Below are 17,596 nucleotides of genomic sequence, written 5' to 3' on the forward strand. Positions count from 1 at the left end.
TAACCTCTGCTTCCTGGGTTCAAGCAATTCTCCTGCTTCAGCCTCCCGAGTAGCTGAGATTACAGGCATGGGTCACCATGCCCAGCTAATTTTGTATATTTTAGTAGAGATGGGGTTTCTCCATGTTGGTCAGGTTGGTCTCGAACTCCTCACCCTAGGGTGATCTGCCTGCCTTGGCCTCCCAAAGTGCTGGGATTACAGGTGTGAGCCACCACGCCCAGCCTGGTATTTGGGATTTTAAGAGGTTTACATTTGCACACTGCTTTGCAAACAACACTAGTGCATGACTCACCCCAGTCCTCAGCAGACAATTTTCATGTATTTTCCCAACTTCCCCAATGCCAGGATCTGCCAGCAGAATTTTCCAGGGAGACCTATCTGAGATTTTGGGAAACCATCGTCCATGAGGGTAAGACCCAGAAGTGATGGTGCCTATACAAGGAGGAGACCAGAGCCCACACTACACACACATACATTCTCACCTGAGCACATACACGCACAACACTCACATGCTCACCCGAGCACATATACCCACACCCACAGGCATAACACACATGATCCTCTGTGCACATAAACTACATGCACAGCACACACGCTCACCTTTGCACCCCCATGTGCTCACCTGTGTGCACGCACAATCTGTCAGCTGGCAGCCTCCCTGCTCCTGCTCTCCCCCAGCTCTCAGGTGTGGGCTTCCCATTTTGCTTCCTTCCCATCCCAGCCTATGAGATCCTTTCCCATTCATGGCTGCCCTGCATATTAATTTTGATCTCCCTGTTTTTTTTTTTTTTTTTTTTTTTTTTTTTTTTTTTTTTTTTTTTTTTTTAAATTAGAAGGGCAGTGAGAGAGCTTGATGAGAGAGAAAAACTTCTAGAGGAGGCTATGTCTAAGTCCTAATCAACTTGGACTCGGCCCCTAAAGAGTACCTAAGAAAACAGAAACACCTGCTGCTCTTGTTTGACAACAGAACATGAAGCTGATTTCATGAGACATGACAGCACCTTCCAGCCACACCCCACCTCCAGTTAAAGCCTCTAGTGCAAGAAGTAGCAGTTCCCACTAGCAGGGCAAGAGTCCATTTTCTTTGAAAGCCCCTTAAAAGTCAGGCGGTCTGTGCTAAATAGGATAGGTGATTTGTTTTTTAATTGCTTTACAAGTATAGACTGTGAAGTTAAAAAGCATGACACACAGCGGAGCTTGCCCTGAGCCTAAAGGCAAATCAGGTGATGTGCTTTTGCTTAAAAAAAAGAAAAAATAGAGGGAGGTGCCAGAAAAACAAAACCACCTTGGAAACAGTTACCTGAAGCACAGTTCTTTGTACTAGTAGCATAAACGTTAGGCAAATTGAGCCAAAGAAGAAGGTGTGTCTGGGGTAGCAGCGGTGGTTTAAATTGGGATGGCAAAGTCACACTGCCTTTAGCAACTGACGGCTTTTTAAACCTAGAACAAGTGACCTATTATTACAGACCTTCACAGGGAGAAAATCCAAACTGGACACAAAAGGAAAAACATCATCCTTTTTTTTTTTTTTTTTTAAGACAGGGTCTCGCTGTGTTGCTGGAGTGCAGCGGTGTAATCATAGCTCACTGCAGTCTCGAACTCCTGGGTTCCAGCAATCTTCCCACAGCAGCCCTGAGCCAACAGGATTACAGGAATACATTACCATGCCTGGCTGATCCTTGATTTTTTTAAAGAAAAGTGATATTTATGGTGGGGTACAGTGGCTTATGCCTGTAATCCCAGCACTTTGGGAGGCTGCGGTGGGCAGGTCACTGGAGGACAGTGGTTTGAGACCAGCCTGGGAAACATGGCAAATTCCTGTTTCAACTAAAAATACAAAAATTAGCCAGGTGTGGCAGTGCATGCCTGTAATCCCAGCTACTCATGAGGCTGAGGCATGAGAACTGCTTGAATCTGGGAGGTGGAGATTGCAGTGAGCCAAGATTGCACCACTGCACTACAGCCTGGGTGATACAGCAAGACTTTGTCCAAAAAGAAAACTGATATTTACAGTTAGCTTTAGTGCTAAATAAAGATGATTGGCAAGAGGCAAAGTTTTACCAATAAGGAAAAAAAAATTAGGGACAAAAAGAAGAAAAGAAGAAGTCTTCCATTTTAAATTTGTTTGTTCATTTATTTGACAATTATCATTCCCCTATGCACAACACATTTTGTTACTGTAATGTATCAGTATAATTTTACATAACTTACAGCAGCTGAGAAAATCTGGAATCATAAATACAAATTAACTCCCAAAATATGTATCAAGGTTGGGTCTTCTACCCGAACAATCAGGTATTTTTCAGTTAAAACAGGGAACAAGTTGACAAAAGACCTCAGCTAATGAAACTGAGTAAAAGGCACGGAGGCAAAGTAGGCATAAACTAAACTATTTATTTACAAGTTCAATTACTTTAAATTCTCTGTTATTTCTAATGTACAAAACAGGCTCACAAATAGAAGATCACTTACCAAAATGAAACAGGAGATAAAATGATGTTATTAAAGTTTTGCAATGAAAACAAAAAGTCTAGTATACACTCAAAAGATGGTCTTTCTTTATGGGAATTTCTGAAACACGATTAACTAAAAATGCTTCTCTATCTCTGTTTACTACAAAATAAAGGGTCAAACTTTTAAAAAATCAAATTTCATTGTCAAGATTCCACCAAGTTGTGGGAAAAATACCCATGTATTTTGAAAAAACTTGAAGAGTTCCAAGATAAAACATTCTCATGATAAATTTGTGAAAAATGGATTTCCTTTAATAGCCAGGAAGGTCTGAAGAGAAAAGGCTTACTTTAAAATAAAATTTGTGCTATTATTATTTATAATACGGATTAAAAATAAAATTTTGACTAATTCATATGAATGAATACTTCTATTTTACAGATATAGTAAAAGTGAATAAAAATCAAAAGATAAAACACTCTGGGATGGATTTAAGATCCACCTTTAAGAACTCAAATTATCCCAGTGTAAAACTTCATGATTTTGAAGCCAGAGACTTTAAAGAGTTAGCAAGGGCTGCCCTGCCAGAGGGGAATTATAAAAGGACAGAAAACCTGATCTTAATCAAAGATCTCAGAGACCTATAAATAGAAACAGGTGTCTAAATGAGAGACAGACAGGGACCCCAAATAAGAACCATCCTTTAGGACACATGCTCGGATCTGGGGATTGTTAAGGGAGCTGAGAAAGTAGCAACTATGGGAAATGTGCATTAAGAATAGGAAGCATACCTTCATATCATATCCTCACTTACTCTCTTGAGCAGGAAAGTAATTCCCACTGGAGGGCCAGGGGGCACTTAACTCAAAAAAGAAAAAACTCAGAGTTGCATACAAGCTGAAATAAAAACAACAGCCCTTCTTTTCCTCTGATTTCTTCTATTAAAGAGTCAGGGAAAATGATGATCAGCTTTTAAGCTTTTAAGGAGGAATTCTTCCAAGATGATGAGAATCACTCATCTGACATGATCTGGCTTGGGAAAGCATTGTAATTATTGTTATTAAATGTTTAAGAATCCACAGGGAAATAGAGCATTGTACACAGGACACCAAAAAAGCTATAATCTCACCGCACCCTCCCCCAGAAACCCTAGTGTCTTGCAGATCGGAAATAGCTGCATTTTGAGGCTCTTCAATAGGGATCAATAATGTAAGAAGGCCTGCTTCCCTCCTGTTCACATGGACTGGAAATCACCTCCGTGGTTTCTGTTATAAATGCTCAAATTTATTAGGTTTGGAGCAGACATGGTAAAGTTATCATTAACAATAGCTAACACATGATCCTCCATGTTTCACAGGGGTTGTTAGATCCTCCTCAGCTGAACGTTCATTTGCCGATCATGAATTTCTTCAGAGGTCGCAAAAACAAACACAGGGTCGCAAATTAAGATATGAAGACCATCAACAAATTAAGATGAAACATTTCTAAAATTATAATGTGATTATAGTGAAAATGTAATTTGAATTAGAGAAATTCAAACTTTTTCTACCACTCTTCAGCCAACTAACTCAAACCACTTCAATCCCATGCAAAGTACCTGGAAGGACGGTGTCTTCTGGCTGACAATTGGATAAACAATCTTAGAGTGTCTAGCTTAGTTGTAGCCTGGCGCCTGGTACACAATAGGTGCTCAGAAAAATATCATAGCATTGGTAAAAGGATGAATGAAAAGAAAAGGGCAACCCAGAAACTTGGCAGGTGTACACTTGGTGATTTAGAGAACAGTCTTTCTAGAATCAAGACTTCTCGGGATCATACACATTCTTCCATGTAAAGCCTCATGGTAGAACAGCTCTGCTTCTGTCCTGGAAGGAGCGGCCACATCTGTTTGCCAGGCTGGTCCCCCACAGTCCTTGCCGTAACTCCCTAAAAGGGCTAAGCACTTTCCTGTTTCAGAGGCGACACACACATGCTGCTCCTTCTGTGTGTGGGGAATTCTACCTCTCCCCATTCGTCTCTACTTAGCTCTCACACCTCAGCTTATATACAGTTACCTCAGAGGGCCCTGCCCATGCCCCTGTTGTTCTTTCTCACTAAATCTTATTCCTTACATTCACAGAATTTATCATAATTTTTATTGTCTATTTATTGGGTAATTATTTTTCTAAGGTCTATATTCTGTCACAAAACTTGAAGCTCCAAAAAGGCAAGGTAAGGACTGTTTCTATTTTGGCTAATATATAACTTAACAATGATTTATTTATCTGTAAATTCTGGGTGGATATTTATTTATTTAATTTTATTTTTTTGAGACAGAGTCTCTCTCTGTTTTCCAGGCTGCACAGCAGTGGCATGATCTCGGCTCACTGCAACCTCCGCCTCCCAGGTTCAAGTGATTCTCCTGCCTCGGTCTCCCAAGTAGCTGACATTATAGGTGTCTACCGCCACACATTCGGCTAATTTTTTGTATTTTTGGTAGAGATGGGGTTTCACCATGTCGGCCAGGCTGGTCTCAAACTCCTGACCTCAGGTGATCCACCCACCTCGGTTTCCCAAAGTGCTGGAATTATAGGCATGAGTGAGTCAGCCAACATGCCCGGTTGCTGCATATTTTATTAAGTAATTATTACCTAATGTCCAGGCATCATGCCTGGCCCCAAAAGATAATAATATTTGTTTAAAGAATGACGAAGGGGACTGCATGTGTGGCTTACGCCAGCATTTTGGGAAGCTGAGGCGGGTGAATCACGAGGTCAGGAGTTCGAGACCAGCCTGACCAACATGGTGAAACCCCGTCTCTACTAAAAATACAAAAATTAGCCAGGCGTGGTGATGTGTGCCTGTAATCCCAGCTACTCAGGAGGCTGACACAGGAGAACCACTTGAACCAGGGAGGCGGAGGTTGCAGTGAGCCAAGAGCCAAGATCACACCACTGCCCTCCAGCCTGATGACAGAGCAAGACTCCATCACACACACACACACAAAAGAATGATAATGGGGCCGGGCACAGTGTCACGTGCCTGTAATCCCAGCACTTTAGGAGGTCAAGGTGGGGTGGATCACTTGAGGTCTGGAATTCAAGACCAACCTGACCAACACAGTGAAATACCATATCTACTAAAAAAAAATACAAAAATTATCCAGGTAGGCATCTGTAATCCCAGCTAGTCGGGAGGCCGAGGCAGGAGAATCGCTTGAAGCTGGGAGGCAGAAGTTGTAGTGAATCGGGATCATGCCACTGTACTCCAACCTGGGTGACAGAGCAAGACTGATCTCAAAAATAAAAAAAAGAAAAGAAAAGAAAAAGAAAAAGAATAATAATGGGGCCAGGCAAGGTGGCTCACACTTGTTCACCCAGCACTTTGGGAAGCCGAAGTGGGAGGCGTTGAGCCCAGGAGTTCGAGACCAGCCCAGGCAACATAGCAATACACATTCTCTACAAAAAAAAAATTTTTAAATTAGCCAGGCATGGTGGCAACAACTATAGTCCCGGCTACTTGGGTGGCTGAGGTGGGAGGGTCGCTTGAACCCAGGAGGTTAAGGCTGCAGTGAACCATGATCATGCCACTGTACTCCAGTCCAGCTTGGGCAATACAGTGAGACTCCGTCTCAAAAAAAAAGAAAACAGTTATCAATCTAAGTTGTTTATAATGTATCATATCAAATATTGAAGTGCAAATACATTCCATGATCACCTGATAGGTGATTAAATTGGGGCAGATTTTCACAAAGCAGTTCCACGGTTGCCATAAACACTTATGCCTGACTCCGCTACTTACCCTTCTGCCAAGAATCTGGTTGATAGCTGCACTTTCTTTTAGAGTACACTCAGCGACGACATTCGCTCTCATTTCTTTCATGTATAACATAAAAGCATTCAGAGGCTTCTTAATGTGAGGTCTTTTTGGCTCCTGCTCCTTTCTCTGTTCATGCTGAGGCTTCCTAAAAGGTGGTGGTGGTGGTGGTGGTGGTGGTTAGGGGAAGGGGTGGAAGGAATAAGGAAGGGATGGGGAGGAGAGAAGCAGAGCACCTGCTCAGGCTGGGGATAACCCTCTTGCCCCAGAACACTATCAACTTGGAAGAGCAGCTCTTGACTCATTTGATGAAACACTGAGAGGCAAACAACCAATCCAATAGGGTTTCCTATCTACTCAGTGACTCTCTGTGAATAAAACCCTTTGGTTTGAGAAAGTGGACCTGTCATTATAGAACTATGAACACCAAGTAGAAATGGACTCGGCATAGTGAAGGTGCTCCAGGTGGGCTCTGAGGCTGAGTTCTTTGGTCCCCTGAGAAGAAGCTGAACACACAGTACAGGTGATCATTCCTCTTTCAGAACAGAGGTTCTTAACTTTTGCAGGGGCTTAAGGACCACTTAGAGGAGCTAATAAATTTTAGGGCTTTCCCCCAAAGAAATGCAAGTTGCCCATACACTGCCTACCACCTCCCCCCTTCCATCCACAAAACCTAGATTAAGAAGCTCAATTACTAATCTCTTCAGAGTAAATTAATTTAGCCCTGCTCCAACAGTCTGAGACAACCCTGGCCCAACAGGGAATCTTGGGCTTTATTTCTTTCCCTTGAATTCTGTGCTGTTGAAGCTTGGGGCCAGGGTAACTGTACTTCCAGAAGAAGGTGCATTAAACCCTCCAGTCTACTTCACTCAGGTAGGAATAGGTTCTCACCAAAAATCTGAACCAAATGAAAATTCAGTGATAAATGGCTAAACAGCTCCAGAGTCTTGAATGCCCATGTTCTGAAGATTTCTCTGTTTTGGTGGGGTTCCCATGATCTTTTGAGGTCTGTGCTCCTTTCCAACTTCAGAATCAAAATCAGCACAGTAGGATTCAAGCTGCTTAATGTCCTCAGGGACACAGCTTTCAAGGCAGAGGTCCACTGAGTTTCACAGTAACAGAAAGAGGTGAAGGATCACTGCTGCAAAGGAGCAACAGTGTAGAAATCCTGCGTAGCCTAAGGCAACCACAGCAGAGCCCGAGTGGATACTTACACATGCATTAGGTCACTTTCCGTGTGGGGATGTTCTTGTTTGACCTGAGGTGTTACAATAGCTGGATGAGGGATGCCAGTTGTGTGGGGACCAGGAGGACCGGGAATCATATGATGGGAAAACCTAAAAGAAGGAAAGAGAAGAAAACAATGTACTACTGGCTATTGTAGCAAAAGCAAGATGGAATTTCAAAGCAATCCACTAACTGCTACTGGCTAAGAGTAAAAATGCATTTTTATGCACAGAAGCATTAACTATAAATTAGAGTGGGCCGATAATTATTTTTTTCTTTCTGTATTCAGGTGGAAATATTCATAATTATTCCCTGTAGTTTTTTCAAACTAATAGTAGAATATGACATTTTTCTAGGAAGGCTGTAGGCCATAAGATTAAAAAAAAAAAAAAGTGAATCATTTTTCTTGCAAAGCAATTTTAAAATAAGAATTTCATTAAAAGTCATTATTGGAAATATAACACTTTAAGACTTAGCTTTTAAAGTGATTTTTAAATGAAAGCAAAAGATACCACGTGTTAAAATCTCTGCCTATATTCCTAAGCAAACCATCACAATGAAAATTCTCTCATCATGTTGGCTTCCTCATCCATATTAGGAAGGAACTACTGAGAAAAAGGATAGGAATCAGTCTCCCATTTAATAAGGTTTCCATTAACATCATCCAAAATGATTTTCTGTGCAGACATACACTAATGTTTCAGAGATCACATCTTATGGAAAACTGGTAACAGAAATAAGGAGAAGAATTTAATTAAAAGGAAGGATACAGTTCTGCATCAAGGTTAAAAACTACACCCGCCAACAGCTTTTGCCCAAGTATGCTTGTACAGTGTCAAAAAATCTTCAAATATCCACCACCAGCCAACACAAAGGAGGGAAACTGCCATGCAAGAAAAAGAAAATAAATAAACACAGTCCTTTCAATATGCTCTCTAGATAAATTTGGATATGTTTTAGAAATCTTTGCTTTTCAAACTGTTTTAAAGTAAACATTGAATTCAGCAAGAACAACATTCTCAGGTCTTTCATCACAGCCTACACAATTGATTTCCTCATCTGGAAAGGAACTCTGCTAGGACATATATTTTTCAAAAGCAAGTTTTAAAATATTAAGGAAGCATGGTAAAAATACAAATATTTGACCAAATAACGATGCTTTGTTAAATGTATTACTTGCAAAAATATATGATGCCAGTTATTTGCCTGTCAGAATCCTATTATCAGATAGTTCTTACAATGTTAAAAAGTATAAAAATATGTTTTAAGGGGAAAGATACTAATTCCGTCTCCTCCCATAATCAGCTACATTTACAAGTCACTGAAAAAAAAATTTTTTTAAGCTATAATTCACCCCAGAAAATATGAAATTTATACCCATATAAAAAAGACAGATTCACAACCAGTTAATAACCTACCAGTTTGACTTCCGGCACAATAATGCTAGCTCCCTTGACAAAGCCACATTGAACACACAGATAATGCATCCCAAATGTGTGTGTACATCAAGCACAGGGCACAGAGCCATCCTCTCCAGAAGCAAAAGCATCACACACAGCAGCTTCTCGGGGAAGCGCAGCAGGCCTCCCGAGCTCGGCTGGCACAACCATGTCCACACAGGCCTGATTCACACACTAGGACACACACCCTGTACGGACTGCCAGCCTGTCCGCACTGTTCTGTTTCTTCTGACAGCCTCTGTCCAGGAAGGCTCTAGGCTCTGGGCATTTTCAAACACTGCCGCATCAAACTGATACAACTTTCCACAAATGAAGCATATTATAGAACTGAGACCAAACCAGTTTTTCTCCTCCTCCGGCATATTTTGAATCAAACAAGCTCTTCTTGTAATGTCCGCTTTCCGGACAGTTCCATCCCACAGTCAGGCGGTCATGGATTGGTTTGGAGGCAATGCTTTCCAGGGAGGCTGTGTCCATCCCCCGATGGTGGGGCTGGTGTGGCTGGTGCGGCTGCGGCACAGTGCGGGGCTCCTACCCGGGACTCTCTCTGACACCTAGTGTGGGAGCCAGGCACACTGCACAGACAGACACATGGCTGAGGTACGCACCCTCCTAGCCGACCAAAAGGCAAGCAGAGGCGCACAGGATGCAAGCACGAGAAGAGCAACTTGTCCTCGAGCGCCCGGGTTTCCACCTCCACCTACCTGGACATGGAAGTGTCGACTGACAGTGAGGATGGGTAGGGTTGCCTGAATCCACCCGTGATGGGATATACAGGCTGACCTTGCCTGAGGTCACAGAAGAAAGGAACCCATCAATGACAAAACACGAGTTACCAACCAGCAGTAAGAGTTGGATGAGGGGAGAAGAGGGAGATATTCAAACAGAATCTGGTGGAAGTATTACAGACCCCCACATGGTTTCAGATATGTAACCGTTCCCCTTCCTCACCCTCCACCCAATCAAAGCATAATTTGCCTTGAAGGAAATATCCCACCCTCAACTTGGAAACACACTGTTCACAAATTACATCTCTTTTATTCCATCCCCTCTCCCAATCCCAAGTAGGCACTTGAATGTTTATTGAATGTAACAGAAGCCTGAGAATACTGAAATATTCCCTTCAGAGAAGGAGCTGAGTGACTTATCAGAATTTTTGAGAATTTCAGGCAAGGAAAGAAAGAAGAAAATAAAACTTTATATTTATATAAACATTTTAAAAACACCATACCTTTTCCCCCATATATATGTTAAAGTCAAGAAATAAAAGACTAATTCACTGGAATTATTTTCTCTCCACCCTAAGTCAATCGGAATTCCCTCTGTTCTTTCTACATCTCTCATTTTTCATTTACACAGACGTTATTTCTAGCTGCCAGTGGTACAATTCAGCACAGGACTATTGCCCCTAAGTCGCTAAGTTCAGACAGAATAATTGATCTAGGTTTGAAAGTGTATGCATAATCAATTAAGTTCAGGCAGTTACTGACTAAGAGATGTAATGCTAGGGGGAGAGAGAGAGAGAGAAAGCTGGATTGTTCATGGCAGGATGAGCCTTCCTGGCTGAAGAAGGATAATGCAAGGATGTCCAGGCATGGAGATGTGGGCCGATGACATGGGGGCTGTGACATAGCCAAATGGAAAGAGGAGAGAAACAAGTGCTAGAGTCGAGAATTATTTCTATGGAGAACTGGGGAGGGAAGGGTGGAGAGAGTGTGGGAATGGGAGGAAGAAGCATTGTGGGCTAATCATAACATAATAAAAATAGGCTCTACTGTATTACTCTTTCTTCCCAAAATATACTTCCTACACCTTCATAATTGAAAAGATTTTGGAGGCAGCAGTAAGCATATTTTTAGAAATAAACAACAAAATAAAAAGCATTAGCATTTATATTCCGAAAAAAACAAGGCCCCCAAATCGGTTTTTTACTACTCTGAACTCAGATTGGACGCTTACTTCTTTAACATCCAAAAATGCTCTCATATTGTTGAATTTCTCTCTAGTTATTTTTGTCATTTACCTCATTTGCCCACTTACAAGCAAAGGTAGATATTCTATGTGGGTAAGTTCATGTTTCAAAAATATAAGTTGTTCATTAAAAAAAAAAAAAACACCTAGAAAAGGAAAACCACAGAGTACTAACTGTACAGGCATAGCAAATGCCCAAAGCCACAAATTGAACCCATAAAACTATAAACTTCAAAGCAAATGCTACAGTCATTTTCTACCCGTATTAGCAAACAGATTCAATCCATTTCAAAGTCTGTATGTTTTTTAATCTTTTAAATTGAAATGAATAAAGTTAGCGCCTTGCTTGTTGATGTGAAATTTCTTCAACTCCACGAGTGTTACCATTCGCAAATCTAATTTCCATGAATGGAAAGTGGAAGAACATGTGTTCAAATGCCTGGCTGAAGGTTGCGGCAAGGTTCTTACCAGCCAAGAGGTGGGGTGATCTGTCCAACACCACCAGGAGACAGGGGATAAAAAGTAGGGATATCAGGAGCTGGAGGATGCCTGGACATGCCTGTTAAACAGAACAGAGAGGTATCATTTTCAGATTCACAGGATATTTAACCAGAAAAGTAACTACATGTTTTATGCCATTCATACTTAAAGTTCAGAATGAAACAATATTTATTCACCAGATCCAAAGAACAGGAGTCAATACTTTTAGCGTTTCTCAAGATTTCAACATCTGGGAAAACTGGGCCTTCAGATAATATTATATTAAGGAAGTCCTAAAGAGTAAAGATGCTGCTTGTAACACAGTTATCAAAATAGACTTTTAATTTATTTATTTTGCCCTCATTATTTCATGTTAGTTAAAATGGTAGACAATTGTTTTGTATAGCATGAAAATGGTTTTTTTGTAGAATGGAAAATGACAGCCCTTCATAAGTAGATGGCTTGCCATGCTGCTCAAGGATTAGGTAAATTGCCGTTTTCATATTTTCATTGGTTCCCTTATGGACACATAGATTTGGGAAATGTGACACCTCAGAGGATCAAAGATTAATTAGGAATCATCTTCAGCCCCATAATGGTCACACTCGATATGATTCATTTGGTCTCTGTCTGCCACTTCAGCTCCAACTAAGCTCTTCATCAAGTTGAGTCCTCTGGGCTGCAAGGTCAAGTTGTTCTGAATTAGCTGAATTCCACAGAAAATCAGAGTGCCACCAAATTGTTTCTTGAGCTCACACTCCCTGGAGTATACCACCCTGTAACTGTGAAAACCACCTAAAGATTATACATAATCCTAGTCCCAAGTGACGTCCCTTTGTTTATAGCTTACTCTAGGTACAGAAGAAAAAAATGACAAGACAAATGCAGAAAATATAAAATATAAAAACTTAGATTCAGTGTATTTGGGGGAAGCTGATTCGGAATAGAAAAACGCCACAGAAGTGTCTTCACATCGCTAATGATGGCTTTAAAAGACCACTTCCATATACGAGCACATATTCCTAGGTTTAACACCCAGATTATATGTTCAGTGACTATAAATATTATATACTGGCTAATATGTGAAATTAGATGAGTACATGGAAGATGTTTCTTAAATATTCTGCTTTTTACTATTTAAAATGACTAGGAATTTCATTTGTATCTTAAAGATATGGAAAGCCTTGAAACTGGGAATGACAAGAAGTGCTGTCTTCAAAGTTGGTGTTAATTCAACTTTGAAGTTAGAACAAACTATTTCTCAATTCTTACAGAAAGTAGGTGGAAAGGAAAAAAAATCTTTAATCTCTTACTTTAAATCATCTCGTGTTTTGCTGTTTTTAAAACAATGGTCTCAAATCTCCTTTATTTAAAAAAAATTGTTTTTGTTAGAAATACTGACTCTTTTGGTTACAGTGGAACATAAATTTTTTACCCTAGGATTTTTTGGGGGTGGGGGGAGTTTGCAGTGGTGATTCTTGACATATCAGAATCATTGAGGAGTTTTTTCAACTTGCTGCTCCCTTAACTCTGAGATCCAGATACCTCCCCAAATCTCAGGGTCTGGAAGGGGATTGCTCAGTCATGGGTGGGGTGTTGGGGAGCAAAATAAAATAAAATCAATATAACTAGACCAACTCTGAAAAACATTAGAAACTTAGTAGAAATTTGAATGTTTTATTCTATTAACTTGAAAATCATAAGAGTCACAGACTACCTGAATTATCTATTTTATTTTTGAGACAGAGTCTCACTCTGTTACCCAGGCTGGAGTACACTGGCAGAATTTCGGCTCACCACAACTTGTATCTTGTAGATTCAAGCGATTCTTTTGCCTTAGCCTCCCGAGTAGCTGGGACTACAGGTGTGTGCCACCACACCCGGCTAATTTTTATATTTTTACTAGAGAGGGGTTTCACCATATTGGTCAGGCTGGTCTTGAACTCATGACCTCACGTTATCCACCTGCCTCATCCTCCCAAAGTGCTGGGATTACAGGCGTGAACCACTATGCCTGGTCCTGAATTATCTTAATTCCTCTGTTTCACAGGTGTGGAAATGGAGGTCTACAGGGGCTAAGTGACTGTTAAGGCATCTATTTTCTGTCCTGAATTTTTGTCACTGGGACATGGAGGGGTAACTTGCTTGCAGTCACATGTCTTTAAGCTTAAACTCTCACTCTCCATGCTACTCCATGTTGTAAGTACGCTTAGAACACAGCAGTAGTGATAATATTCAGAAGTTATTTAACAGAACAAAAAATAAAAACTAGTTGGATTTCACACTTCTGCTAGAAGGAAGGAACTACACAGAATGTCCTATGCTAGGCATTTTATTTGACTCTATCTATAGAGATTCTATTCTTTCAAATGCTCCTCTCATAGGTAATTTTCTCTGAGAAATCTTTCTTCTTTGAATCTACAAGTTTTTTATTTGTACTTTTAACATGGTACCTGGGATGCTCTTCATTTTCTTTTATAGTCAGTCTGTACAAATGATTTCCAGCATGAGCTTATATACTGCTTGGAGAAAAAGATCATATTTTACCAATTTACGTATCAAACCATGGTTTTCTGCAGAGAAGGCTCTCAGTATTTCTGACCAACTGAACAAATAAATAAGTGAAATCAAAAGTGTTAAAGTAGACCCATTCCATATGCTGGGTCAATATTATCAACCATTTTGCATGTACATGCAAATACATGATGTGGCTTAGGTCATTATGTAAGCAGAAAGTGGATCTGGGTTTTCTAAATAGCTCACTGTCCTTTTAAGATCCTATTTTCAAAGATTCCCAGAAGTGTGTATCTCTCCACCAACTACTATGCCACTGAAGACACATTTCACATCATTTTTTAAAGATTATTTTTTATTTATTTAACTTTTTTAGAGCTGAGGGGGTCTCACTCTGCTGCCCAGGCTGGCCTCAAACTCCTGGCCTCAAGTGATCCTTGCTTCACCCTCCTGGGTAGCTGGGATTACAGGCATGAACTACTGTGCACAGCACATTTCCCATAATTTATTCAACTAGTATTTATTGAACACTTACTATGTGCTAGAGGATATACTCAGCATAGCCTTCAAGATTTTTAAACTTTTATAGGTAACTTCTAAAGACATAGATGAAATAATACTGAAGTCAGACTATATGGATATACTGCTAAATAGATACATATTTTTGAGGAAGTTATTAATTGCTACTGTTTTATAAAATCACAATAGGATTGTTGTGAAGAATAAATGCATTAATATATGTGCTACGGAAAAGTGCCTGGGGCAAAGTATAAGTATTTGTTGCTATTTGTAAGGATAAAATGAATAATATGTAGATAAAAACAGACATATAAACCTAGGATTTCCTAAAAGCACTTCCCTTTTAATATTTTTACCAAACTCATAATGAGTAGAAAAAAAGATTGGCGCTAACTTACTTTCCCTTACACACACACACACACACATACACACACACACACGAAAACTAATGTCCTCCCTAATAGGAAATTAACCTGGAGTTGTTTTTCCACAAATGAGAATGAGCTCTCCTGGCAAACATTTTATGTTTATGGAATAGTTCTATCTAACGTATGAATATGACATTCTTTGGTTGCTTTTTTTTTTTGGCTAAAGCAGAGGGGTTGGGGGAAGATAGAGCTAACTAGTCTACCAAGAACTTTGAAACCAGCTGCTCTGGACTCAGTACCATCATGTGCTAACCAGCTGAGCTCATGATATACCCCAAAAGGCGAGAGAGAAAAAGAATTAAAAGCAAGAGATCTAGTAAGCTTATTTTCTAGGCAACCAAAGTACCAACTGGAATGACATAAACTCAGTATTATGTAAGTGGGTGCTTTTTTCAAATTGGAGGTTCTATAACTCTGAAGCACCTGATGATAAGGAACATGAAGCCAGGGACAAAACAGGATCTTTATATTAAAACAAGCACAAATAGTGTATGGACTATAATACAAAAATCACACCAATCTTTAGAACAAAATTAAGACTTAAGAAACTGCAAGCAGATAACTTCTGGTGATGACCATTAGTCTCTTCTCTGTAGTTTTGGAGAGTTTGTTTTTTAAAAAAAGATATAACTTACAATTACGGAAAACAAGGTACAGTGACAGTAAGAGACAGAAACAAAAGAGAAACTACAAGTGTAATTGAGAGCCAGTTATAAATTTCACTATTTTAAAAAATTGAACTGTCCTATTATTCTTGAGAGAAAAATTACTGAACTATGGTTGATTTCTTATTCTTTTAATAAGTTAATGTTTCAAAGAGTTTCAAACAGGACCTAGGACAGGGTAAGCACTATTTAATTAAATAAATAGTTAAATAAGTAGTTAAATAAAGAAATAATTAACAACTAAATAGGTTCCCAGATGTGCACCTCCTGCTCAGATCCTGGTCTGAGATTATGACCCCCATATTTCAGTGGCCTACCTCCTGTTTCCCCTTGGGTATCTCACAGACACTTCAAATTCACCACAACCAAGATTGGTCCCCCTCAAACTCACCTGCCTCCTGAGACCCCTTTCTTAATTCCCTTTCTCACTATATGGCCACAGACCTAACTTTTTGACATCCCTAACTCTTTGGAAGCTCTTGATTAAAGGAAGCAGGGTGGAGGAAGATCTGGGAATAAGACATAAAACAGAGACAAACCTGGAAATGTCTGCATAAGTGACTCTCACCTTCTCGAAGTTAAAGTACTCAGACTCTACTCAAGTCTAGTGCACTAGTAACCAAGTGTTCAAATAAGCATTCTATTTTAACAATGAAGGGAAGTGAAAGCATTAAGTATTTAATGAGGAAATACACACAAGTAGTGGAAACAACACCTAGCCTCTATGCCACTCGATTTCACACAGTCATTAAATTTTGTTGTCCATTATAAGTCTCAAAAAGGGGTGGACAAAAGGGTAAAATGTAGACAGTGGCAAATTTTCCCCCTTTATGTTCTCTGACTTCAAATCTTTTTTTCTTTTTTTAATATTTTATTTTGAACTTTCAAAGACCCTGTTGAAGTCCAAGTGTGCATGTGTATGCAAAGAGGAAAAAGCCACCTTGAGAGCAAATCCACCCTTGAGCTCTGCCCTGAGCAGATGGGACCAGAAGGCCTGTGGACCAGAGCTCTCGTTCTTCTCCCATCTCGTACCCATACATGTCAGGCAGAAATGAAATGTTCTAAATTTTCAGACCTCTTGCACTATATATTTTTTCTATAAACAAAGTAGAAGCAAATATTAATGTAGAAGCACAAAATAAGGTTTGTGATTCTTGGACTTTAAATAGATTTTATACACCAAGGATTATTTATAATATGTAACCTATTGCTGGTAAATAACAGAAGATGAAACAACATGGGGATACAATGGAATAACCAAAAGAGATTCAAAAGAGTAATGTCTGAAGTCAAAATCTCCTAATTTCCCCATTCCTATTTTAAAATTACCAGCATCAACACCTTGTTTATGCTGAAATAAATGCATATTGAAGTGTACTGAATTTTTAGTATATTTGCACAACCTATTGGTTTACATTGTGAAGGAAAGATTTTCAGAGCTACCACTTGGAAGGTGGCCCTGCTATGCTTTTCTTCTGCTTTTTAATCATGAATAGTAAACGCAACAAATTCTTGTGTGTTTCTAAATAACTGCTATCAAATGAATTGTCAAATGTATTCTGATCCACCCAGTGACGTGTAGCACCAGCATCTGGAGGGTCACTCACACTGACGAGACTTGGCTCTTCACTTAGCAAAACAGGCCTGGAAAGACAGGGACTCTCACCTTGTTTGGAGTTGACATCTGATGGGATGTGTGATGGGTGTGATCCTGGAGAAAAGTGCTCGTCACTGTAAGTGATGAGGGGAGTGAGAGGATGGACTGCATGGGATGGCTGCACCACGGGCACTTTATTTGACTGCAAAGTAACCACAAGGTCAACAGTTAATATGGATGCCCAGCTCCAGTCCTTTCTCTCAAAGAAAAAAATCACACGGTAGCAGTAACCAGTCATTGACATAACCCAAGAATCACCTTCAGACCTGGACAAGTGGAACCGTCTCTTTTAGAATTTTTCCATGATAAATACTTCTCAAACACATGAATATGTCACTTATATTCATGAATTATTAGTTATTTCACCAGGGCTTCTTCAGAGATTTAGGTTGATCACTACTCTTCCATATAGCATGAATCTCTCTCTTT

The 17,596-nt window shown here is 39.9% G+C and overlaps 1 protein-coding gene across 7 annotated transcripts in view; it reads right to left on the bottom strand.

Moving 5' to 3' along the window:
* The window catches only part of LEF1 (lymphoid enhancer binding factor 1), a 124,755-nt gene that overhangs the window by 24,652 nt on the left and 82,507 nt on the right, over positions 1-17,596 (bottom strand). For 3 of the 7 annotated variants that reach the window (XM_017509097.2, XM_017509091.2, XM_017509114.2), the window contains exons 4-8: positions 17,177-17,309; positions 11,373-11,463; positions 9,638-9,721; positions 7,461-7,583; positions 6,232-6,394 (exon numbers count right to left, since the gene is read on the bottom strand). In XM_017509097.2, coding sequence (XP_017364586.1) covers positions 6,232-6,394; positions 7,461-7,583; positions 9,638-9,721; positions 11,373-11,463; positions 17,177-17,309 — 594 coding nt within the window. Of the gene's footprint in view, positions 1-2,698; positions 3,859-6,231; positions 6,395-7,460; positions 7,584-9,637; positions 9,722-11,372; positions 11,464-17,176; positions 17,310-17,596 lie in introns of those variants that run through there. The other 4 variants (XM_017509104.2, XM_017509109.2, XM_017509123.2 and 1 more) reach the window with 2 other exon arrangements.

This window comes from Cebus imitator, unplaced genomic scaffold (assembly GCF_001604975.1).
Source record: "Cebus imitator isolate Cc_AM_T3 unplaced genomic scaffold, Cebus_imitator-1.0 Scaffold17, whole genome shotgun sequence".
NCBI classification, from domain to species: Eukaryota; Metazoa; Chordata; class Mammalia; order Primates; family Cebidae; genus Cebus; species Cebus imitator.